The sequence below is a fragment of the Thamnophis sirtalis genome, unplaced genomic scaffold (genome assembly GCF_051295495.1).
Source record: "Thamnophis sirtalis isolate CommonGarterSnake01/CBP01778 unplaced genomic scaffold, rThaSir2_p1.2 scaffold_9, whole genome shotgun sequence".
Taxonomy (NCBI): domain Eukaryota; kingdom Metazoa; phylum Chordata; class Lepidosauria; order Squamata; family Natricidae; genus Thamnophis; species Thamnophis sirtalis.
In genome coordinates, this window is record NW_028261389.1 from 75,917,766 (window position 1) to 75,942,765 (window position 25,000).

Consider the following 25,000-nt stretch of genomic DNA (forward strand, 5'->3'; position numbering starts at 1 on the left):
ACAACCAAACAGACCAAGGACAGTTCCAGGATACAAAGAGGGGGTGGGGGGAGAAATAGCAGCATTCCAATATTTGAGTATATTTGAGTATTGTAGTATTTAATGGCCTGCCACCAAGTCCAGGAGGGTAAACCTTATTTTCCAAAGCATCTGAAAGTAGATTTGCGAGAGAACCCAAAAAAAATTGAGGTCAGCGCCAAGACGCCAAGAAAATAAGATTCAGTATTCCGATATTAGAGTATATTTGAGTGTTGTATTATTTGAGGGCCTACCACAAAGACAAGGAGGGTCGGCTTATTTCCCAAAGCACCTGGAGGCGGGAGAAGCAACGGATGGAAACTAATCAAGGGGAGAAGCACTCGGGAACTATGAAGGAACGTCCTAACAGCGAGGGCAATTAACCCGTGGAACAGCTGGGCCTTCAGAAGTTGTGGGAGCTCTATCACGAGAGTCCCAAAGTCCTTTTTTTTAGGAGGCAAAGTTACGTTGTGGCCAGCCAGTGGCCAGAAGAGCTGGCGGCAGACTCGGACAGTGAGGAGGTTGGGGAGGAACAGGGGCCAGTCCTGGAGTCTGGGGAAGGCTCTGCGTTGGAGGTGAGAGAGGGGGCCAGGGCCGTCCGACGGTTATCAGCCGCCTTCAGAGTCGGAGATCAGTGGGGCAAAAGAACAGCTGGAGCCTGTTCCTGATGTGCGCATGCGCGGAGCTGCCTGGAGAAGGGAACAGTTCAGGAACAAAGGCCGACTCAGGAGTAAAGGCACAGATGGACGGTGAATGGCCCCGCCCAGAGGGAATAAAGAGGAGCGAAAGGGGAGTGGAGTTTGCAGGAGACAAGTAGTTCGTTTAATTAGTGTGAAGATTTGTTCATGACCCTCAGAGACTCCTTTCCAAATATTTTCTTGTACATTGTTGCATTTGGAAGATATCGAACCTGGCAGCTCTCCAAGCCTGATAAGGTCTGTGGTGGTAAATTCACCCTTGAAAGACGGTTTGCCGGGATTTTGCTGGATGTGAATGAGAGGAATTCACAGTCACTTAATTAAAAGGGGGTTTTGTCGGGACGAGGAGTCTGCTTCGCGATTTGGTGAAGCCCAGATCAGAACAAACTGGACTTTCTTGTTTTTTTTCTTTGAGGATATTTCACTTCTCATCCAAGAAGCTTCTTCAGCTCTGACAGGATAGCGGGGAATGGAATGATCAGAGATGAAGAAGCTTCTTGAATGAGAAGGGAAATGTCTTCAAAAGAAAAAACAAGGAAGTCCAGTGGCCTCCTGAAAAAAACACCTTTGAGACAACCATGACTTGGATGATGGAGGACCTCTAAAGCAGTGTTTTTCAACCTTGGCAACTTGAAGATGTCTGGACTTCAACTCCCAGAATTCCCCAGCCAGCGAATGCTGGCTGGGGAATTCTGGGAGTTGAAGTCCGGACATCTTCAAGTTGCCAAGGTTGAGAAACACTACTCTAAAGACTTCCATCACTGGATGGTTTTAAGAAGAGACTGGACACCCACTTGTCTGAAATGGGATAAGGTCTCCTGCTTGAGCAGGGGGTTGGACTAGAAGGCCTCCAAGGTCCCTTCCAGCTCTATTCTGATTGACTTGAAACCGATGGAAGGGCTGCCTCAACGTCAGATGAAGCCTGCACACAATTGGGCAGGTGAGATACAGCCCACTGGGCAACATATGGTCTTCTCCAAGCTCTGGGCCACCAAGAAGACAGAGGTTCCATGGCTCTTCAGGGTAATAGCAATAACAATAGCAATAGCAGTAGACTTATATACCGCTTCATAGGGCTTTCAGACCTCTCTAAGCGGTTTACAGAGAGTCAGCATATCGCCCCCAACAATCTGGGTCCTCATTTTACCCACCTCGGAAGGATGGAAGGCTGAGTCAACCCTGAGCCGGTGGGATTTGAACCGCTGAACTGCTGATCTAGCAGTAGCCTGCAGTGCTGCATTTAACCACTGCGCCACCTTGGCTCTTGTAAGTTTCAGGAGCGGGATTCGTTCCGCTGCCAATTGAGTTCCGCGCCTGATGTCTTGATGGGGATCCTTGAAATGTCCTCCGGAGACAAATGTCTATGGTTCTGTTGAGTAGGAGGAATGTGTGAAGGGGAAGCATCGGGGGAGACTTGCTACTGGCAATCACCAGGGGATGACAGCGTTCTTCCAACTGAGTAGTGGCAACACCACGGACGGGAACAAAACAAGCCTTGAATTCAATGGAGAAACTCTTTTATATCCTACAGCTGTGACGGCGAACCTATAGTACGCGAGCCCTCTCTGCAGGCACAGCAGCCGTCGCCCCAGCCCAGCTCCGCCGCGCATGCACGTGTACCTCCTATTGGCCAGCTGGTCTTCGGGTCTCTGCTGCGCGTGCATGGGGGCCAGGGCACATGAAGTAGATGCACAAGTGCATGCGGCGGGGCGGGGGCGCATGTGCAGGGGGCACTCGCATTGCATTTGAGGGATTCGTGCATGTGTGTGCGCTCCCCGTGCCCCGTTTTGGGCCTGGGAAGCCACCAGCACCAACCTGGAAGCCAAAAATGGGCAAGGGGGGGTAGGGTGCATGCGGAGGGGCTGGGGCACATGTGTGGGAGCGCTCGCATTGCATTTTGGGGCTTTGCACTTTGGTCACTTGGCATCAAAAAGGTTACCCATCACTGTCTTACAGCAAGGCCAGTGGCTGGATCCCGCCCACGGGGTGCTTAGATCTGGTCCGTAGGAGCGTCCTAGAAACAGCAAAGGACCGGCCCACAGCCGCACTACAGCCTCCTGCAGCCCTCTCTGTTTTGGGCTGTAACAGCCTCCTGCAGCCCTCTCTGTTTTGGGCTGTAACAGCCTCCGGCAGCCCTCTCTGTTTTGGGCTGTAACAGCCTCCTGCAGCCCTCTCTGTTTTGGGCTGTAACAGCCTCCTGCAGCCCCCTCTGTTTTTGGCTGTAACAGCCTCCTGCAGCCCCCTCTGTTTTTGGCTGTAACAGCCTCCTGCAGCCCTCTCTGTTTTGGGCTGTAACAGCCTCCTGCAGCCCTCTCTGTTTTGGGCTGTAACAGCCTCCTGCAACCCTCTCTGTTTTTAGCTGTAACAGCCTCCTGCAACCCCTCTCTGTTTTGGGCTGTAACAGCCTCCTGCAACCCCTCTCTGTTTTGGGCTGTAACAGCCTCCTGCAGCCCTCTCTGTTTTTGGCTGTAACAGCCTCCTGCAGCCCTCTCTGTTTTGGGCTGTAACAGCCTCCTGCAGCCCTCTCTGTTTTGGGCTGTAACAGCCTCCTGCAGCCCTCTCTGTTTTGGGCTGTAACAGCCTCCTGCAGCCCTCTCTGTTTTGGGCTGTAACAGCCTCCTGCAGCCCTCTCTGTTTTGGGCTGTAACAGCCTCCTGCAGCCCTCTCTGTTTTGGGCTGTAACAGCCTCCTGCAGCCCTCTCTGTTTTGGGCTGTAACAGCCTCCCGCAGCCCTTTCTGTTTTGGGCTGTAACAGCCTCCTGCAGCCCCCTCTGTTTTTGGCTGTAACAGCCTCCTGCAACCCTCTCTGTTTTTAGCTGTAACAGCCTCCTGCAACCCCTCTCTGTTTTGGGCTGTAACAGCCTCCTGCAGCCCTCTCTGTTTTGGGCTGTAACAGCCTCCTGCAACCCCTCTCTGTTTTGGGCTGTAACAGCCTCCTGCAGCCCCCTCTGTTTTTGGCTGTAACAGCCTCCTGCAGCCCCCTCTGTTTTTGGCTGTAACAGCCTCCTGCAGCCCTCTCTGTTTTGGGCTGTAACAGCCTCCTGCAGCCCTCTCTGTTTTGGGCTGTAACAGCCTCCTGCAACCCTCTCTGTTTTTAGCTGTAACAGCCTCCTGCAACCCCTCTCTGTTTTGGGCTGTAACAGCCTCCTGCAACCCCTCTCTGTTTTGGGCTGTAACAGCCTCCTGCAGCCCTCTCTGTTTTTGGCTGTAACAGCCTCCTGCAGCCCTCTCTGTTTTGGGCTGTAACAGCCTCCTGCAGCCCTCTCTGTTTTGGGCTGTAACAGCCTCCTGCAGCCCTCTCTGTTTTGGGCTGTAACAGCCTCCTGCAGCCCTCTCTGTTTTGGGCTGTAACAGCCTCCTGCAGCCCTCTCTGTTTTGGGCTGTAACAGCCTCCTGCAGCCCTCTCTGTTTTGGGCTGTAACAGCCTCCTGCAGCCCTCTCTGTTTTGGGCTGTAACAGCCTCCCGCAGCCCTTTCTGTTTTGGGCTGTAACAGCCTCCTGCAGCCCCCTCTGTTTTTGGCTGTAACAGCCTCCTGCAACCCTCTCTGTTTTTAGCTGTAACAGCCTCCTGCAACCCCTCTCTGTTTTGGGCTGTAACAGCCTCCTGCAGCCCTCTCTGTTTTGGGCTGTAACAGCCTCCTGCAACCCCTCTCTGTTTTGGGCTGTAACAGCCTCCTGCAGCCCTCTCTGTTTTGGGCTGTAACAGCCTCCTGCAGCCCTCTCTGTTTTGGGCTGTAACAGCCTCCTGCAGCCCTCTCTGTTTTGGGCTGTAACAGCCTCCGGCAGCCCTCTCTGTTTTGGGCTGTAACAGCCTCCCACAGCCCTTTCTGTTTTGGGCTGTAACAGCCTCCTGCAACCCTCTCTGTTTTGGGCTGTAACAGCCTCCCGCAGCCCTCTCTGTTTTTGGCTGTAACAGCCTCCTGCAGCCCTCTCTGTTTTTGGCTGTAACAGCCTCCTGCAATCCTCTGTTTTTGGCTGTAACAGCCTCCTGCAATCCTCTCTGTTTTTGGCTGTAACAGCCTCCTGCAGCCCTCTCTGTTTTTGGCTGTAATAGCCCCCTGCAGCCCTCTCTGTTTTGGGCTGTAACAGCCTCCCGCAGCCCTCTCTGTTTTGGGCTGTAACAGCCTCCCGCAGCCCTCTCTGTTTTTGGCTGTAACAGCCTCCCGCAGCCCTCTCTGTTTTGGGCTGTAACAGCCTCCTGCAGCCCTCTCTGTTTTGGGCTGTAACAGCCTCCTGCAGCCCTCTCTGTTTTGGGCTGTAACAGCCTCCTGCAGCCCTCTGCCAGCACAAAAGAAGGGCTCCCCAGGCTCCATTTTCACTGGCAGAGGGCTGCAGGAGGCCATCCTGGCTGAAAATGGGAACCTCAATGAGTGATGTCAGCACCGCGAGGTCAAACACAACCCTGATGCGGCCCTCGATGAAATCGAGCTTGATACCCCCGTCCTACAGGGTGTAAATTCTGAGCTCAGCTCTAGGTGTTGTTAATTTTTATTGTAAATCAGATAATCCCGAGCTGTCTGGGTCACCATTTCAGAGCTACAGGTAGTCCTCGACTTACAACCACAATTGATCCCAAAATTTATGTTGCTAAGTGAGACATTGATGGAGTTTTGCCCCACTGTACGTCTTGCTTGCCACGGTTGCTAAGTGAATCACTGCAACCATCGCATAATCCCTGTAGTCGCATGATCAAAATTCAAATACTTGGCAACTGATTCATACTTATGACAGTTGCCGTGTTCCTGGGTCACCTGCTCCCCTTTTGCGACCTTCTGATGAGCAAAATCAACGCGAATTCCGATTCACTTGACATCCGTATGACGAGCTTGACAACTGCAGTAATTCACTTAACGCCCAGGACAAGAAAGGTTGTAAAATGGGGCAAAATTCCCTTAATAACTGTTCTCGCTTAGCAACGGAAATTTTGTGGTCGTAAGTCGAGGACTCCCTGTAGGCTGGTACTTACTGGGTGTTTTAAGCCAAATTTAATTAATCAAGGAAAGGGAATTGACAGACTAAAGAAAAGAAACACACATAACTGGATTTTAGCCAATGCCTTTAGCCACCAGAAATTACAATGCCCATCTACAAGTTACTGCCATTTCAAATAAATAATAAAACTATCTTGGCCAGAAATCATAATAATTTTACTGTATTTCTGATTCCAAATATTTCTGATTGAGCAATGTGGTGGCCTAGAGGTAGAACTCTCGCCTCGCAATCAGGAGGCTGTGAGTTTGATACTAGGTAGGAGGCAGAGATTTCTCTCTCTCTGGGAACATTGAAAACTATATCTGCTGAATAGAACTCCGCCCTGGCGACATGAAAGGCATCCGGCCAGTCAACACTCAGCTCCATTCAGTTACTCAGATTCCACCCCGCAAGGGACTATGGGGGTCATTAAAAGATGATGATTCAAAAGCAAGAAAACGAGCACGGTTCTTACCATACATGCTGTACTCCAGATATCAGCCGGTGTACTGTAACCAGCCCCTATTAAAACTTCGATCGATCTATACTGTCGGGTCTGGATATCTTCTGTAAAATGTTTATGCTAAAAAACGGAAAGGACAGGCATTAATTTACGAAACGCTCCAACTAGGAGACTTAAACAGCGAAGTTGTAAACATGTTTCATTCATTACACTTACCACCCAGCAAGCATTCCCCAGGTCGGCAATTTTAACTCTAATTTTATCGGCGTTTCTTGGATCTAACGGATTCACCAGCAAATCAGCAGCCCGGGTTTTTGCTATTAAAAGAAAGAAAGAAATACAGAGTTAATATTCGGAGTGCATAACCCAACCTTTTTTTTTTTTTAAAGAAATCCCAATTGTGGAGAGTTTTCGCCATCTGTTGTCTTCGCCATCTTTAAAAAAAAAGAGTTCAGAGGTCAGGGTTCCAAGTAATAGACCCCGTACCAAGCAAAACTCCGTGGGAGATGAGTTCCTCAATGAATAGCTTTATTGGATTTGTCATATTGGCACAAATCTGGTGAAAACCAATTCTGAAGGTTCCCACGGTTTTCACCTAATTAAAAGTAAACGCTTTTCCCTCAAGTCAAACAATCAGTCACATGGTCCAATTAAAGCACTGTCTGGTTGCCTGGTGGCATCGCTCCTCCTTTCTCCAGCCAGCTGTGAGAACGACCTTGGTTCCCAAGAGAAAGTAGTTTGTTTCGACTACACAGCCCCAGTTATCTCTAATCCTCCCTCCCGATACCCTTAACTTCAGTGTGGCTTCGGGCAGGTTCGGATTCAGGGTTGACATCAGAATAGGTAGGAAGAAAATGTTTGAAAGGATACACCAACCTAACGTGCTATAAATTACAATCATCATCATTTTAACCATTGTCTATCGACTGTGATGACTTAAATAATTGCCAGAAAAAAACTCTCTTATGTAATATACTATATCAGATAACAGTGATGGCTAACCTTTTTGAAGTCGCCTGCTGAAAGCGCCCACACCCATAATGCAATATGCGCACAACACCCCCCCCAAACCCGTGCGCATGTGTGCACAACCCCCGCCCCGCACCCCGTTTTGGGCGTAGTAGGCCTCCCTGCAGCCTCCTGGGACCAAATATGGGTTGCGGGGGTGGGGGGCGCTGCGCCCCTACAGTGCTTCCCCCACGAATGCACGCACTCCCCCTGCCCATCTCCCACATGCACCCCGCCCCCACACATGCGTTGCAGAGACCCAAAAATCAGCTGGCTGGCGGAGGCGCGCATGCATGGGTGGTGGAGCTGAGCTGGGGCGACAGCTCGCGTGCCCACAGAGAGGACTCTGCCTGCCACCTGTGGCCTGCGTGCCACAGGTTCTCCTAGGTTTTAGTCTCTTTTATCAAGGTTTTTTTTAAAAACCTCTTTTACATTTCTTTCTATCTCTCAGGAATAAACCACAATTTTGAAAGAGGCTAAAATAATTGCCACAAAAAGCCCCCTGTGTAATATATTTTCTTTTATCATTCTTTTGCGCCACCTCGGCTCCTCAATTGTATCCCTGTTGACGCAACTTACGATTGATTGCATTGGCTTTTCAGAAAAGTGCCTCTCTAAATCAAGCACCACTTAAGAATTTTCCCGTATCAGAGATTCTGACGTGAGTTAATTACAGGTAGTTCTCGACTTACAACAGTTCATTTCGTGGCTATTCAAAGTTACAAAAAAAAAGAGTGATTTAGGATTGTTTTTCATAGCTGAGAGCTCTTGCAGCGTCCCCACGATCACGTGATCAAATTTCCTTTTTAAAAATAATAATAATAATTGATCCATCAAAATAGAAAACACCAATTCAAGAAAGTGATAAAAAAAATGAGGAGGAGGGGGAGGAAAATTAAAGAAAATATGGTGGAGGGAAGAGGGAAAAGGAAAGAAAAAGGCTTCCGACTCTCTTTGCACGGTTTGAAATGACAACATTACAACTGCCACTTTTTACTTCGACACAACTCTGACGTACAAGCCATTTCCATAACAATAGAATCCAATTAGAAAAAAACACAATCAAAACTTTTTCATTGCCAGCACAAAATCCGGAAGGAATTTCAGAATAGAAAAAAAAATTAGATATAATCTCGGCTTCAGATAAGAGAATCAATTTGATCATCTCTGCTTCACTCTGATGTGGGAGTGTAGTATGCGCTTCTGTTAATTCATTAACCTTTATCATAATTCATATCAAGAGAATCCTCTATATTATTTCATTCTTTAAAAAAAAAAAACCTAAAGCAGTGACGGCTAATCTTTTTGTCCCCGCATGCCTGTGCCCCCACGCATAATGCACGCGACACCACACACTCCGCATATCCTGCCCCCATGCGCCAGTGGTAGGCTGCAGGCATTACGCCCCAGTACAGGCGTACCGGAGCCTGCCCGGAGCACGGGGTACCATTCTGGTACGGTGCTCCGGAGGGCCCACCTGAGCTCCTTACCTGTCCTTTAAGGCTTTGGTGCTTCCGCGCATGTGCATGGCACATACGGCGCCTGTGTGATGCTCCGCCGAGCAGTTGGAGCATCGCGGAGGCGTTGCAGGCAGGTACGACGCATGCGCATGCCATGCGCGTCCATGTGGGCAACACCGAGCCCGTTCCAACCGTACCGATTGGAACGGGATCCGGAACCCACCACTGCCACGTGCATGTGTGCGACCCCTCCCGCAGTCAGTTTTGGGCCTAGCAAGCTTCCCCGAAGCCTCCTGGGACCAAAAACGGGGCATTGGGGGTGTGCTGTACCCCATGCATCCGGGTGCATGTGCACATATCTCCCGCATGCGTGGCAGACCCAAAAATCAGCTGGCTGGCGGGAGGCACATACGCATGGGATTTGACCTGGGGTGACGGCCATAGTCTCACCATCCCAGCCCTTAAAGGGAGAAAAGACTTTTTTTTCCTAGTTTTGATATTTTACTAACTTTAAAAAAAATACTCAAATATTAAATGTGATGCTTGGCAACGGATTCACACTTATGACCGTTGCTGTGTCGCAAGGTTGCAGAATCCTCTTTTTGCGACCTTCGGAAAAGCAAAATCAGTGCCCCCGCGTTAAATAATTTTAGCTTTTTTCAGCAGCCATCCTGTTAATTTTCTGGTATTCAAGCTACAAATCTTAACAGGGTTGGATTACCATAATTTCCATAACATTGGGTGAACAATTCCTCGTTCCTCAATTTTATTTATTTGGCAATGGTTGCTAAATCTCTCTCTCTCTCTCTCTCACACACACACACACACACACACACACACCCTCCTTCACTTTCACACTTACAACCATGATTCACAAAGCTTCAGCTAGTTTGGCTCCCACCCACGGCTTCTGAGGGAAGTTGGTTAGACAAAAATTTCTCACCGGCTCTGATAAGTTCAAAAACATCTCGCAAAATTCACCCCGGCAGAAGCGCATCAAGCAAAGTTGTATCTCAGATCACGTGACCCCGAGACACTGCGGCCATCATAAACGTGAACCAGTTGCCAGACGTGCAAATTTTGATTACGTGACTATGGGGAGGCTGGAACGGTTGTAAGTGTGAAAAATGGTCGTAAGTCACTTTTTTCAGTGGCTTCGTAACTTCAAACGTATCAGGATTCCAAATAGCATCCAAAATTAAATCAGAGTCCCGGGCATAGTATTGCTTAAAATTGCAATTTATGAAGAGAGCCATGTTGGCACATCTGGGAAAACCCGAATCTGAAAGCTTCCCGGTTTCCCCCACCCAGTTGAAAGTTCAAGATCTTGCCCCCATACCCACAAGTCCATCCCATGGTCAAGTCTCCCACTGCTATGCTGGCAGCTTCCACCCATCCAGATCCGGTCAGGTGCAGAGGTGCGAAGACAAAGAATGACCTTGGTTTTCTAGAAAGAATGTTGTTATGGCTACCTAGCATCTAACTCCGTACAATCCCATTTCCCCACAATAGAAAATGCATCGCAGAATAATAGAAAGTGTGGCAGGGACAAAGATCCAAAAGAAAAGACAGCTGCAGGCCTCATAAAACAGTCACTGAATGAACAGTTTTAAGTCAAGGAGCATGTTACATGTGAAAACGATCATAAGCCACTATTTTTCAGCGCCACTGTAACTTCAAACTGTCACCCAAAAAAAAATGATTGTAAGTTGAGCACTCTTTGAACTGTAGTACAGACAGAAAGTCATTTGACAGAGCGATTAACAGGGTGGGAAGGGACCTTGGAGGTCATCTAGTCCAACCCCCCGCCCAAGCAGGAGACCCTGCACAATTTCTGACAAATGGCAATCAAATCTCTTCTTGAACGCCTCCAATGATGAAACTCCCACAACGTCTGAAAGAAAGCAACTTCTGTTCTATGAGTTGATCGTTCTCACTGTCAGAAATTGTCTCCTTATTTCCAGGTTGAATGTCTCCTTGATCAGTTTCCATCCATTATTCCTCGTCTGGTCTTTGGGGGGAAAAAGCTTGACCCCCACTCTTGTGACCTCTAGACTGGACTACTGCAACGTGCTCTACATGGGGCAGCCCTTGAAGAGCATTCGGAGACTTCAGCTAGTCCAGAATGCGGCCGCGCGAGCGATCGTGGGTGCACCTCGGTTCAGCCACGTAACACCTATCCTCCGCGAGCTGCACTGGCTGCCTATTGGTCTCCGGATACGCTTCAAGGCGCTAGTCGTCACTTATAAAGCCCTTCATGGTATTGGACCTGGGTACCTGAGAGACCGCCTGCTGCCAATTACCTCCAATAGGCCGATTAGATCCCACAGATTAGGCCTCCTCCGAATTCCATCTGCCAGCCAATGCCGGCTGGCGACTACCCGGAGGAGAGCCTTCTCTGTGGCTGCTCCGACCCTCTGGAACGAGCTCCCCGTGGAGATTCGAACCCTCACCACCCTCCAGGCCTTCCGCAAAGCCCTTAAAACCTGGCTGTTCCGACAGGCCTGGGGCTAAAGAGCTTTTGCCCCCCCCTCCTCGAATGGTATGGTTGTTGTGTGCTTTTAAATTGTGTATTGTTTTGTTCGTCTTTTTATCCCTTATCTGTATCCCCTTCCCTGACTTGGATTGTAAGCCGCCCTGAGTCCCCTTCGGGGAAAAGGGCGGCATATAAGTGCAATACATTCAATTCAATTCAATTCTTCTCTGTGGCAACCCCTCTTTGAGGTATGCTATATTTATTACACAGTTTTCACTTCTACCCAAAAGGAGGGTTTCGATTTTTTAAAAAAGAGATTACCACACCAAATAACAGCGGAGGAAGCATCCTACACTTTTAACGACGCAAATGAAGCGTTCTGAACATTAGCAACACATAAATTTGCTTAACAATGCCATATTCTTATTCTTTCTTCTCACATTAAGCCCTACTTACCGTATTTTTCAGAGTATAAGATGCACCGGAGTATAAGACTCACCAAGATTTTGAAGAGGCAAATTAAAAAATAAAAGTTTTGGCACTCTGCAGACCTCCCCAAAACGGCCCACTTTTCGTGAAAACTGGCCTGTGTGTGTTTTTTAAGGCCATGAATAGCCTTTAGGACAGTGGTTCCCAAACTTGGCGACTTTAAGACTCGCTGGCTGGAGAATTCTGGGAATTGAAGTCCACGAGTCTTAAAGTCGCCAAGTTTGGGAATCACTGCTTTAAGGAGACTTATAGAGTGCTCCTGGGGAGCAAAACTGAGCAAAAACCTGCCTATTCTTCGCTCATTTCTGCCCTCCTCACCCCCAGGACCACTCTGAAAGCCTTCTAAAGGCTCTGCACGGCCATTTTGGTGAAGGGGGAGGGGTTTCTGGAGGCAAACAAATGCTGTATTCAGTGTATAAGACGCACCCAGATTTTCAGCCTCTTTTTTTGAGGGGAAAAGGTGGCTTTTATACTCCGAAAAATACGGTAGCCCTGCCCGTTAGGGAAGGTGTGCGCTTGTCATTCAGAGGCAGCTGCGTAGTTGTTGCATTTCGTGGCACGACAAAACCGCACTCAACTAAAGCGCGCCCGATTAAACCGCGTCGCTGACGTCATCAACAGGGCGACAACAGCGAGCGCGGAGAAAGAAGGGCGCTTTAAATAGCGCTTTGAAAGCAAGCCGATTCAAGTTAAGGTAAGGGTTAGGTTTAGGGTTAGCTTTAGGGTTAGCTTTAGGGTTAGGTTAAGGATTAGGGTTAGGTTAAGGGTTAGGGTTAGGTTTAGGGTTAGGTTAAGGGTTAGGATTAGGATTAGGATTAGGGTTAGGTTAAGGGTTAGGTTTAGGGTTAGGTTTAGGGTTAGGTTAAGGGTTAGGTTAAGGGTTAGGTTTAGGCTTAGGTTTAGGGGGGTTAGGTTTAGGTGTTAATTTTAGGTTTAGCGTTTACAGCTTGCTTCTGTCTCCGCGCTGTTGTCGCCCTGTGATGACGTCAGCTACGCGGTTTCCTCAAGAGCGCTTTAGTCGAACCCGGTTTTGTGGTGGAACCGTTGCATTTATACCCCTGCAAATGTTCACTTTCTGGCGAGGCGGAGCACAAACAAGAAAGAAGCCCGATCAATCAATCAGCATGCAGGAACGCACAATTTTACACAACGTGTGGTTGTTGATCCGGAAGGTGGACACGTCAGCTGGTCTGCAACCATCTGCAACCTGTACTTACTCATCCAACCCCGCGCAGCGGAGATAGGTGTCCACGCCTATGCACAGCTGCAGACCAATCTAAATCAAGGTTTATTCTGAAAACATGGCTACCGTCTCAGCGTCAGGCGGATTCGAGGTTACGAACAGAAAGTGTAGAAAAAGGAGAATATTTGTTAGCTTGGGGTTGAACGGTGGAGTCCTTGGTGCGCTCTGAGCTTGGCTGATTTTCTTGCGGGCGTTTCCTGACCCAACTAGGTAACATCATAGGGGCTACCAGTACTACCTACTTAGCACTGGTCTAGAGGAGGTCTTAGAGGAACAACAGAATAACAGAGTAACAGATATGGAAGGGACCTTGGAGGTCTTCTAGGCCTACCTAGCACTGATGATGTTACTTAGTTGGGTAATGGAATGTCTGCAAGAAAACAATCAAGCTCAGAGAGTACCAAGGACACCACATTATTTTTTCTTCCTCCTCCTCCTCCCTTTTAGCACTGATGATGTTACCTAGTTGGGTAATGAAATGTCTGCAAGAAAACTATCAAGCTCAGAGAGCACCAAAGACACCACATTATTTTTTCCTCTTCCTCCTCCTCCTCCTCCTCCTCCTCCCTTTTAGCACTGATGATGTTACCTAGTTGGGTAATGAAATGTCTGCAAGAAAACAATCAAGCTCAGAGAGCACCAAAGACACCACATTATTTTTTTTCCTCCTCCTCCTCCTCCTCCTCCTCCCCTCCTCCTCCCCCTCCTCCTCCTCCTCCTCCTCCCTTTTAGCACTGATGATGTTACCTAGTTGGGTAATGAAATGTCTGCAAGAAAACAATCAAGCTCAGAGAGCACCAAAGACACCACATTATTTTTTCCTCTTCCTCCTCCTCCTCCTCCTCCTCCTCCTCCCTTTTAGCACTGATGATGTTACCTAGTTGGGTAATGAAATGTCTGCAAGAAAACAATCAAGCTCAGAGAGCACCAAAGACACCATATTATTTTTTCCTCCTCCTCCTCCTCCTCCTCCTCCTCCTCCTCCTCCTCCTCCTCCTCCCCCTCCTCCTCCCTTTTAGCACTGATGATGTTACCTAGTTGGGTAATGAAATGTCTGCAAGAAAACAATCAAGCTCAGAGAGCACCAAAGACACCACATTATTTTTTCCTCTTCCTCCTCCTCCTCCTCCTCCTCCTCCTCCTCCTCCTCCTCCCCCTCCTCCTCCCTTTTAGCACTGATGATGTTACCTAGTTGGGTAATGAAATGTCTGCAAGAAAATAATCAAGCTCAGAGAGCACCAAAGACACCACATTATTTTTTCCTCTTCCTCCTCCTCCTCCTCCTCCTCCTCCCCTCCTCCTCCCCCTCCTCCTCCTCCTCCTCCTCCTCCCTTTTAGCACTGATGATGTTACCTAGTTGGGTAATGAAATGTCTGCAAGAAAACAATCAAGCTCAGAGAGCACCAAAGACACCACATTATTTTTTCCTCCTCCTCCTCCTCCTCCTCCTCCTCCTCCTCCTCCCCTCCTCCTCCCTTCTAGCACTGATGATGTTACCTAGTTTGGGTAGCGAAACATCTGCAAGAAAACAACCAAGCTCAGAGAGCACCAAGGACTCCTCCGTATAGAAGAAGCATCTTCACTTAAGAGTTACTAAAACAGACCTCGATCGCATAACATTACGGTAACGGAAAACACTTACTTTTTGGCAACTCTCCCGTACTGGATGCCGAAACCGTCCTGCTCCGGTCGTGGGATGGAGTACTTTCTTCTCTTTCGGTTACCGTCGATTCTTCGGAAACCACCGAACCACAAGCGACGGAATCTAAAGCTCCGGGAAACACCGAAGCTGAATATTCATCGTATTGTGATTCCGGAATGTGATGACGTCCGTTTGGCAATTCGCCGTTAAATTGTTCGTAAGAGCTACTGTAACTGTACTCGCTTTTGGTGTTGGGCTCGTCGAGGTTGTATTGCTCGGTGTTGGGGCTGTCTTCCTCATCTTCCTCTTCCTCCTCAATCTGTTCTTCCAGGGAGAAAGGGCCATCGATAATGTGGCCGTTGGTTTTAGGGGATTCTATCCAAGCGGGATCCGCGGACTCGGAATTGGCTAATTCTTGCTCCAGGTCGTCATCTTTCTCTGTGTTTTCTTTTTCCGTGTCTTCTTTCTCGTCTTGGTCTTCCGTTTCTCCTGAGGGATACAAAGGACATGAGGTAAAAACATCTTTTAAAATGCTAACTTTCAAGGTGTTCTGACCGAGGCTTCACAAGAGCCTGAAGCAAACTCCTGGTCCCGACAAAAAACCCTTTTATTAATATACTGTGAATTCTGCTCATTCACATCCAGTGAAGTCTTTCAAGGGAGGATTTACGGTCACAGACCTTATCTGGCTTGGAGAGCTGCCAGGCCGGTATCTGCAAAACTTGGCAAGGAGCCTCGGAGAGTCACGAACCAATGAAGCGAACTAATGGTCTCCTGCAAACTCCACTCCCCTTTCGCTCCTCTTTTATTTCATCTGGGAGGGGCCATTCATTGTCCACTTGTGGCCTTCATCCCAAGTCCACCCCTGTTCTTTAGCTGTTCCCTTCATCTGGCAACTCTGTGCATGTGGACACTGGGAACAGGCTCCAGCTGTTCTTCTGCCTCGGTGATGTCTGACTCCGAAGGCAGCTGATAACTGCCATACGGCCCTGGCCCCCTCTCTGCCTCCGACACACAGCCCTCATCAGAGCCTTCCCCAGACTCCAGGACTGGCCCAGGTTCCTCCCCAACCTCCTCACTGTCCGAATCTGCTGCCAACTCTGCTGGCGAGCCACAACACAAGGTGAGGTGAAGCATACAGTTAGCCCTCAACTTTTGACCATAATTCATCCCCAAATTTCCGTTGCTGAGCGAGAACAGCTGTTTGGTGGGCTTTGCCCCATTTGATGACTTTTTCTTACCACAGTTAAGTGAATCTGGCTTCCACACTGACTCTGCTCAGCAAAATGAGAATCACTTGACTCTGGGACACTGCGACCGTCATAAGTATGAACCAGTTGCCAAGCATCTGAATTTTCTTTCTTTTTTTTATTAGAAAGTTTTTTAATTTTAATTTGAAACAAGTACAACATCTTTCTTTACATCTATAGAAAATGTATCAGTCGATCACAAATAAACTTTGGTACATCTCCTCCACAGTCAACAAACATAACTCATATTAACTCGAGCATTTTAACTCAGATATTCATACACCATCGTGATATGCCAAGCATCTGAATTTTCAATCACGTGACCAAGGGGGTGCTCGTTACTGTGAAAAATGGACATAACTCACTTCTTCCGTGCAACTTCGAATGGTCACTAAATGAATGGCTATAAGTTGAGGACTACTTGTGTACATACAGTCCCTGAGACTTACCGTATTTTTCAGAATACAAGATGGTCTGGACCATAAGACGCACCTAGCTTTTGGGGAGGAAAACAAGAAAAAAATATCTGTCTCTGCCTCCCAGCAATTTGCCTCCTGGCAGCAAACAGCAAACAGCCTGTTTCAGTTTCAGTTTAGCCTGATTAGCACAAGGAAAAAAAAATCTGTCTCTGCCTCCCAGCAATTTGCCTCCTGGCAGCAAACAGCAAACAGCCTGTTTCAGTTTCAGTTTCAGTTTAGCCTGATTAGCACAAGAAAAAAAAATCTGCCTCGCCTCCCAGCAATTTGCCTCCTGGCAGCAAACAGCCTGGTCAACTTCAACACAGCCTGATTTAGCAAAAGCAGCTGATTGGCGGTTGGATCTGCCTCCCAGAATACCGCCTATCAGCTGTTCCAGGCTGCAGGGATCGCCCATTGCCGCTGTCACCGCCTATCGCCGCCTCCGCACAGCCCAATTTTTGCCTCCATGCATCCCGTTTTCGGTCTCCACGCGGCCCATTTTCATCCTCTGCGTGTCCCATTTTCAGCCCATTTCCAGGCGGCGGGAATAGGCAGCAATGGGCGGCGGCGATCTCTGCAGCGTGAAACAGCTGATAGGCGGTATTCTGGGAGGCAGATCCAGCTGCCAATCATTGGGGCTTCAGCAACATTCGCTGTATAAGACACACAGACATTTGAATCCACTTTTTTCTGGGGTGGGGGAAAATGCGTCTTATACACCGAAAAATACAGTATGTCTATGAGTTGGGCAGCCAAATAAATTCAATAAATTGAGGAACTAACTTACCATCTTCGTTCCCAGGTTCTTCATCCACCACTTCTTCTAATTCTACACTTTTTAGTTTGACCTCGGGATGGTACCCATCCTCTTGGTCGTTGGATGGTATCGTAGAGGTGACGTTTTCTTCTGTTTTTTTCCTTTCGGCCTCCCGTTCCAGTTCTTCGATTTCCTGCAAACGTTTTTCCAGGAGTTCAGCCTGCCTCTTTTGCTTTTTTTTTAGTTTCTTCTTTTTATTTTTAGAGATCTTTCCAATCTGGAGAAAAAAGAAAATCCACAAATTTGTTTGGAATCACAGAGACATAATCAGCTGATTTGGTGTTGTTGATCTGCCGATATTACCTACATTTAGCGATGGGAAAACCCATTGCCCAGTGGTGGGATTCAAAAATTTTTACTTTCGGTTCTGTAGACGTGGCTTGGTAGGCGTGGCAGAGGAAGGATCCTGCAAAATCTACATTCCCTCCTCACTCCAGGGGAAGGATCCTGTAAAATCTACATTCCCTCCTCACTCCAGGGGAAGGATCCTGTAAAATCTCCATTCCCTCCCCACTCCAGGGGAAGGATCCTGTAATATCTACAATCCCTCCTCACTCCAGGGGAAGGATCCTGTAAAATCTACATTCCCTCCTCACTCCAGGGGAAGGATCCTGTAAAATCTCCATTCTCTCCCCACTCCAGGGGAAGGATCCTGTAAAATCTCCATTCTCTCCCCACTCCAGGGGAAGGATACTGCAATATCTCCATTCCCTCCCCACTCCAGGGGAAGGATCCTGTAAAATCTACATTCCCTCCTCACTCCAGGGGAAGGATCCTGTAAAATCTCCATTCCCTCCCCACTCCAGGGGAAGGATCCTGGAAAATCTCCATTCTCTCCCCACTCCAGGGGAAGGATACTGAAAAATCCCCATCCCCTCCCCACTCCAGGGGAAGGATACTGCAAAAAGACTTGTCATCAGATGAGATTCATACATGAAATTTAAAAGGTTTTATCTTTCAACTATCCCCCCCAAAAATCAGATACCTAAGTAACAATAATGTAACAGTACTTACAGGCTTTTGTTGTGGGGCAGTACTCACTGAAAAATAAAATAGGAGACAGCCAGAGTCACATTTATGAATATTCAAGTGTATATTTTTTAAAAATAGCAAACAATGGATATAAGACTCCACCAGAAACAAATTCCTTGTGTGTCCAAATACACTTGGTCAATAAAGAATTCTATTCTATTCTATTGTGTTTGTTTTATTCTGTTCCTCTTCTCTTCTATCCTACCCTACCCTACCCTCTACTCTACACTCTACTCTTCACTCTATCTATACTCTACTCTTTACTCTACATTCTACTATCTACACTCTACTCTACTCTATTTATACTCTACTCTCTACTCTACATTCTACTCTCTACACTACTCTACACTCAATCTATACTATACTCTACTCTCTACTCTACATTCTACTCTCTACACTCTACTCTACATTCTACTCTCAACTCTTCTCTACACACTATCTATACTCTACTCTACTCTCTACTCTGCATTCTACTCTCTACACTCTACACTCTATCTATACTCTACTCTACTCTACATTCTACTCTATACTCTCTACACTCTACTCTACACTCTAATCTATCTATACTATACTATACTATACTATACTATACTATACTATACTATACTATACTATACTATACTATACTATACTATACATTCTACTCTCTACACTCTATTCTACACACTACTCTCCTTTATGTTAGGGTTCCAAGTAACACCCCCAACGAAAGAAGACTCCGAGGCTTGAGTTTCTTCAAAGTTCCATTTTATTAGAGATGTCATATTGGCACATCTGGGGAAACCCGAATCTGAAAGTTTCCAGGTTTTCCCCACCCAAAAGAAGGTTCAAGTTCCTGCCCAGCACCCTCATGTCCATCACAAAGGTAAAAGATGGCTTCCAGGTCTGACTCTACTCTACTCTACTCTACTCCATGAGAGAAGGCATGGCTGGCTGGGGAATTCTGGGAGTTGAAGTCCAGACATCTTCAAGTTGCCAAGGTTGAGAAACACTGATCATCTATCTATCTATCTATCTATCTATCTATCTATCTATCTATCTATCTATCTATCTATCTATCTATCTATCTATCTTCCTTCCTTCCTTCCTTCCTTCCTTCCTTCCTTCCTTCCTTCCTTCCTTCCTTTCCTTTTTTCCTTTCTTTCCCAAATAAAATTGGAATTACCTCCTGCCTCCAACCAAGCTTCAGGAATTCTGGGAGTTGAGTCATAAAAGAGTCATTGTTTCCCATCCCTGTCCTAGAGCAGGAGTCAGCAGACCATGGCTCTGGAGCCGCACGTGGCTCTTTCATCCCTCTGCTGTGGCTCCCTGTCGCCGGTCAGCTCCACAATTGATAGGGCTTTCGGTTAGGACAGGAAGAGGAAAAAGGATGCCATGCGAGGAGGAGACTCTAAGGTGAGGGAACCGGATTTCCAGTCGGCTCCAGAATTGAATGGGGAGCTTCCGGTTAGGACCTTTGTGGCTCTTTGAGTATTTAAGGTTGCCGACCTCTGCCCTACAGCTACAATAGATGGGGCCGACTTTTAGGACCATGGATTGCTCATCCCTGCTCGAAGTCAAATGCCTTCCCAGTTCAAAGCTTTATCTTTTAGACTTCTAAAATAATTTAACTCCAATTCTATTTTATTTTATTTTTTGCTCTTCTCCTTCCATTCCTACTCCTTTGCCCGGAGGTTGGAGATGAACTTCCGTGGAGCTTATAAAATTCCTTGGCTTGCCAAATCGCTTCTTTAGCTCACACCATTTCTAGCAGAATCTGTCCCTGAAATTTACTGAAAACCCATTTTACGAATGACCTTCACTACTCATTGTCAAGAGGCTCAGGATTCCCAAGTACCTTCCAAAACCGTCAACTGAGCTTCAGGTCCGGTGCACAGTTCTTAAGATTTTGCCTCATTAATTGTTACTTTTTCTGTTTCACCGACCCCGTTGTTTTATTCTGTCTTTTAAATTGGGCTGCTTCTTTCCTTGAACTAAAAATAAGTTGAATCCTCTACGTTTGGCTACTCCCTAAAGAAATGACGTGCATACTTCATTTCCTGAACTCTACACCTGCTTTTGAATCAATGGCCTCCTGCCGTTTAGCTCCCAAAGACCAATAAGATCACACAGATTGGGCCTCCTCCAGGTGCCATCGGCCGGTCAATGTTGGCTGATGACTCCCCGGGGGAGGGCCTTCTCTGTAGCTGCTCCGGCTCTATGGAACGATCTCCCCGTAGAGATCCGGACCCTTACTACTCTTCCGGCCTTCCGTAAAGCTACTAAGACCTGGCTGTTCTGGCAGGCCTGGGGCTGTTGATTAGTATGCATGATGTGTAATTTTAGTAATTGTATTCTTATTTTAATTTTTTAGATATGTCCCTTTGTCTTGTCTGTAAGCCGCCCGGAGTCCCTAGGGAGTGGGCGGCATACAAATGTCAATAAACCTAAACCTAAACCTAAAAAGCAAGGACGAGATGGCATAGCAGCAAGAATCCAATGCAACGGAAAAAATATAATTAAGCTTTCTTTAGCTACCACAAGGGTAAAGTTGTGTGTGTGTGTGTGTGTGTGTGTGTATTAAAAATTAAAAGAGGCTTCCTCCTGAGGAGGAAAGCTATGTCAAATCTAGACAGCCTACTAAAAAGCAGAGACGTCACCCTGCCAACAAGAGTGTGTCTAGTCAAGGCTGCGGTTTTCCCAGTTGCAATGGATGGCTGTGAAGGTTGGACCATAAGAAAGGCTGAAAGCCAAAGAATGGAGGCCTTTGAACTCTGGTGCTGGAGAAGACTCCTGCATTGAGTCCCTTGGACTGCAAGGCCATCCAACCGGTCAGTCCTAGAGGAGATCCACCCCGCCTGCTCTTTAGAAGGCCAGATCCTGAAGAAACTCAAAGACTTTGGCCACCTAAGGAGAAGGAAGGACTCCTTGGAGAAGAGCCTCATGCTGGGAACAATGGAGGGGAAAAGAAGAAGGGGACGACAGAGAATGAGGTGGCGGGATGGAGTCACTGAAGCAGTCGGCCTGAGCTTCAATGGACTCCAGAGGATGGTAGAGGATAGGAAGGCCTGGAGGAACGTTGTCCATGGGGTCACGATGGGCCGGACACGACCGCAACTAACAATATATCAATACACATACATCTACATCTACAACTATCTATCTATCTATCTATCTATCTATCTATCTATCTATCTATCTATCTATCTATCTCTCATCTCTCATTCCATCTATCATCTATCTATCTATCTATCTATCTATCTATTTATCTATCTATCTATCTATCTATGTTCTATCTATCATCTATCTATCTATCTATCTATCTATCTATCTATCTATCTATCTATCTCTCATCTCTCATTCCATCTATCATCTATCTATCTATCTATCTATCTATCTATCTATCTATCTATCTTCTATCTATCATCTATCTATCTATCTATCTATCTATCTATCTATCTATCTATCTATCTATCTATCTATTTATCTACCTACCTACCTACCTACCTACCTACCTACCTATATTATACACACATACATATCACACTCCTGCTTCTTTCCTTTTTCAAAGCGATTTGAAAATGTACCCCTTCCAATTCAGCCCATTGAAACGTATTGTTCCCATCATATGTAAAATCGACCCGCTGTCATTACAGCCCGCATTGTCCCGTTTGCGGAAGATATGAATTTTAAACGCCGCTACCTGCTGAGCCAGAGGGAGGAGGCGCCCCCGCTTTCTGCCACTCGGTCGCTTCCGCCGCCATTCTCCGCACGTAGGTGTCATCTACACACATCAAGATGTTTTCTGGTTTGATATCCGTATGAATGATCTTACATTTGCTGTGGAGGTAATCTAAACCTTGCAATACCTGATTGCAAAATATTCAGACGGAGAATAATGGCATTACCATCAAAGACAAGGACGCCCGTCAGGATTTCAACATTCTAGCCCCCCAAGAGGAATTATTCGCAGCCCTCCAGATGTTCCTTAACCTCAGCATTTACAAGCAGGGCGACTTAAGGCGTTCTGAAAGCAACATGGGGCAGGTGGACCTCGACTTACGACCGTAGTGGAGCATACGCCTGTTGCTAAGTGTGACGTTTGTTAAGCGGGGGACGGCTGATCTTGATGACTTTTCATCCCGCCGTTGTTAAGTGAATCCCTGCAGCTGTTCAGTTAGGTCAACACGGTTGTTAAGTGGACAGGGCTTCCCCATTGACTTGGCTCATCAGAAGGTGCAAAGGGAGGCCACTGCAACCGTCATAAATATGAGTCAGTTGCCAAGCGGCTGAATTTGGATCACATGACCATAAGGGACCATGACCGTTGCAACCGTCGTAAGTGGGGGGGGGGGCAACTGCTGTTACGAGGGTCTGACGTTCAGTCACATGACCACTGAAGGGATTTGACGATGGATCTTCAGGTCGTAAGCCACCAGATGTAAATCGAGGACTACCTGTATTAAGTGCTATATAACGGCAACCCCCAATTTTTTGGCCATCCATGGACCGGTTCCATGGAGAGAGGTTTTCCCACGGCCAGGAGGGGGCGTGGTTTCGGGTGCCGCCTACCTCCCATGGATGCCCAGTTTATGACATGCCGCAGCCCAGTGCCAGTCCACGGACCGGATGTTGGGGACCGCTGTTATATAAGACTGGCTGAGACAAGCACAATGTCATTTCCCTATTGCTGGAGCCGCATGTGGCTCTTTCATCCATCTGCTGCGGCTCCCTATTACTCAAAATATGTGGCCCAACCGCCAATGTGCGACCCCTGCTGGTACATGATTTCTTGAGCTTTTCAACCCCCGATAGGCCCAACCATGGGTAAATCCAATAAAAGAAAAATTTCAGAAGAAAACAGAATGTTTAATTCAACAACATATACTAGTTTTGTGGCCGCTCAGGAGATAGTCAGGCACGGGAAGGTTTTTGTGGCTCCCGGTGTTTTTTCTGTGGGAAATGGGTCCAAAATGGCTCTTTGGGTGTTTAAGGTTGCCGACCCCCTGGTCTAACCTGACATTCCCTTTGGTGGGTAAAGCTACTCCCTTTTCGCACTGGAAGGATTTTGTGGGTTCCAATGTTTTCTTTTCTGTGGGAAATTGTTACTAATGGCTCTTTGAGTGTTTAAGGTTGCCGACCCCTGACCGACTGCTACAGGTTGTAAAATGTTAGCAACTAATTCATTCTAAACTTGGAACTCTTCGAATATTCTTATTTACAAGCGTTAACTTATCTCAGTGTTAAACTGAGCTCTTATGACGAATTACTGGAAAGTTTCTTCTTAACACTATGAATAGTTGGAAGTATTGGGGGAGGAAGACTAAAATATCAAAAAATACAATCCCTTCAAGTGCTGACAGACAACGACATATTAATTACCTGAATTAATGATATATGAATACTGGAATCTCACCTGCTGTATTATACTTTTCACACAATGGATTGGAAGTCCCTGATAGCTGGACTTAATTATCCATTTTAAAAGGTGATGTCCAAGTACTTCAAAAACCATACAGACATCTGTGTTCCCGTTAAGGATAATAAAGGGCAAGTGATTTTTTTAACTGGTATACAATGTTTATAAAGCCATCACAACAGAAAAGCGGAGAAAAAATATATATGAGCAGAGACTATAAATTAATTTCACGAAATAAAAATGCTGCAATAAAAAAGGGAGTGAGAAAAATAAACCTCACAGTGTGTGCAACACATCTCTATGACAACATCTTAGGCAAAAAAAGGAATTTTCAATGTAGTTAGTATAAGTCAAAAGAACGTAAATTGTTCCTGTGGCAACAATACCTTAAAAGTATAATTAGAATTATAATGTAACATAGATCTGTTATAGAATCAGCTGGTATTTTAATTAGTGACGATGAATTGTTTGTTTGATTGTCAAAGCCGACACTATGAAAACAGACCCAAAAAACAGATATTCCCATAGTTATAAAAATAGACAAACGTGCCAAAATAAATACTGTATTATCCAAATTAAATATTGTAAAATAAATACTGTATATCATAACTTAATAGCTGCATTTACAGTATTTAAGGACATTTCATTTAGAACGTGAAAGCTTATGTAGTCAACATTTGAAGAAAATATTGTTAAGATTTGTCCCGTATAAACCTTAACCTGAATTTTAAAATCATATTTCCAAAAATACAAAAAATATTCAGATTATTTCAAAAGTTATTTGCCATATTTTTAAAAGCCTAAAACGCCAATTTAGAGCTTTGTCAGACAATTGAGGGGAGCGCTCAAAAATGAATATGACTTTCTTGTCTACTGCATGAAATATCCAAATAACTGAAATATCTATACACTTTTTAAAAAGTCATTTTTCTGATATTCCCACTTTACAGGGCTAATCCTATAAGGAAGGCAGGAAGGAAATATTCTGGTGTTGTTTCTGGCCCAATCTTTATTGCCCTGCTTACAGAAATTGCCTCTCCCGTTAACCCTTATTACATTGTCACAGCTAAGGCGAAGCGCCAAGGGCCGTGAGTGATGTTGAGTTGGCCACGCCCCACCAGTCACATGACCACCGAGCCACACCTATTCAGGTGGTCATTAGGGCAGAGAACCGGTTGTTAAATTATTTGAATCCCACCACTGGGATGAACCACCTTTAATGAGTCTTGAAAAGAAACATAGATAGAAAAGATACGTATGCCATTCATGCCGGAAATTTTAAAGTCGTCAATTAATTGGACCACCATATCTTTATTTGGATCGCCAGGATCACTTTCACGAACCTAAAAAAAAAAAAAAAAAACATCATGTACATTTTGAATTAAAGCACACCAACACATTATATTTTAAATGCATTCTATTTTAAAAGCACCTTCGTTTATTTTAAAGGCAATGCGGTTCTGAAAAGACTGTGTAGCTCTAAAACACTCTTCCTTATTCCTAAATGAGTTGTAAAATTACCTTTATCTATAGATCAGTGGTTCCCAAACTTGGCAACTTTAAGACTTGTGGACTTC

General features: G+C 46.3%; 1 protein-coding gene across 6 annotated transcripts in view; it reads right to left on the reverse strand.

Moving 5' to 3' along the window:
• SRPK2 (SRSF protein kinase 2) overlaps window positions 1-25,000 on the reverse strand; it is a 113,997-nt gene that overhangs the window by 12,366 nt on the left and 76,631 nt on the right. For all 6 annotated transcript variants that reach the window (XM_087722307.1, XM_087722308.1, XM_087722305.1 and 3 more), the window contains 8 exons: window positions 24,679-24,766; window positions 23,421-23,527; window positions 21,708-21,873; window positions 18,008-18,033; window positions 16,964-17,210; window positions 14,469-14,957; window positions 6,367-6,467; window positions 6,163-6,270 (listed from right to left, as the gene is read on the reverse strand). In XM_087722307.1, coding sequence (XP_087578433.1) covers window positions 6,163-6,270; window positions 6,367-6,467; window positions 14,469-14,957; window positions 16,964-17,210; window positions 18,008-18,033; window positions 21,708-21,873; window positions 23,421-23,527; window positions 24,679-24,766 — 1,332 coding nt within the window. The remainder of the gene's footprint in view (window positions 1-6,162; window positions 6,271-6,366; window positions 6,468-14,468; window positions 14,958-16,963; window positions 17,211-18,007; window positions 18,034-21,707; window positions 21,874-23,420; window positions 23,528-24,678; window positions 24,767-25,000) is intronic.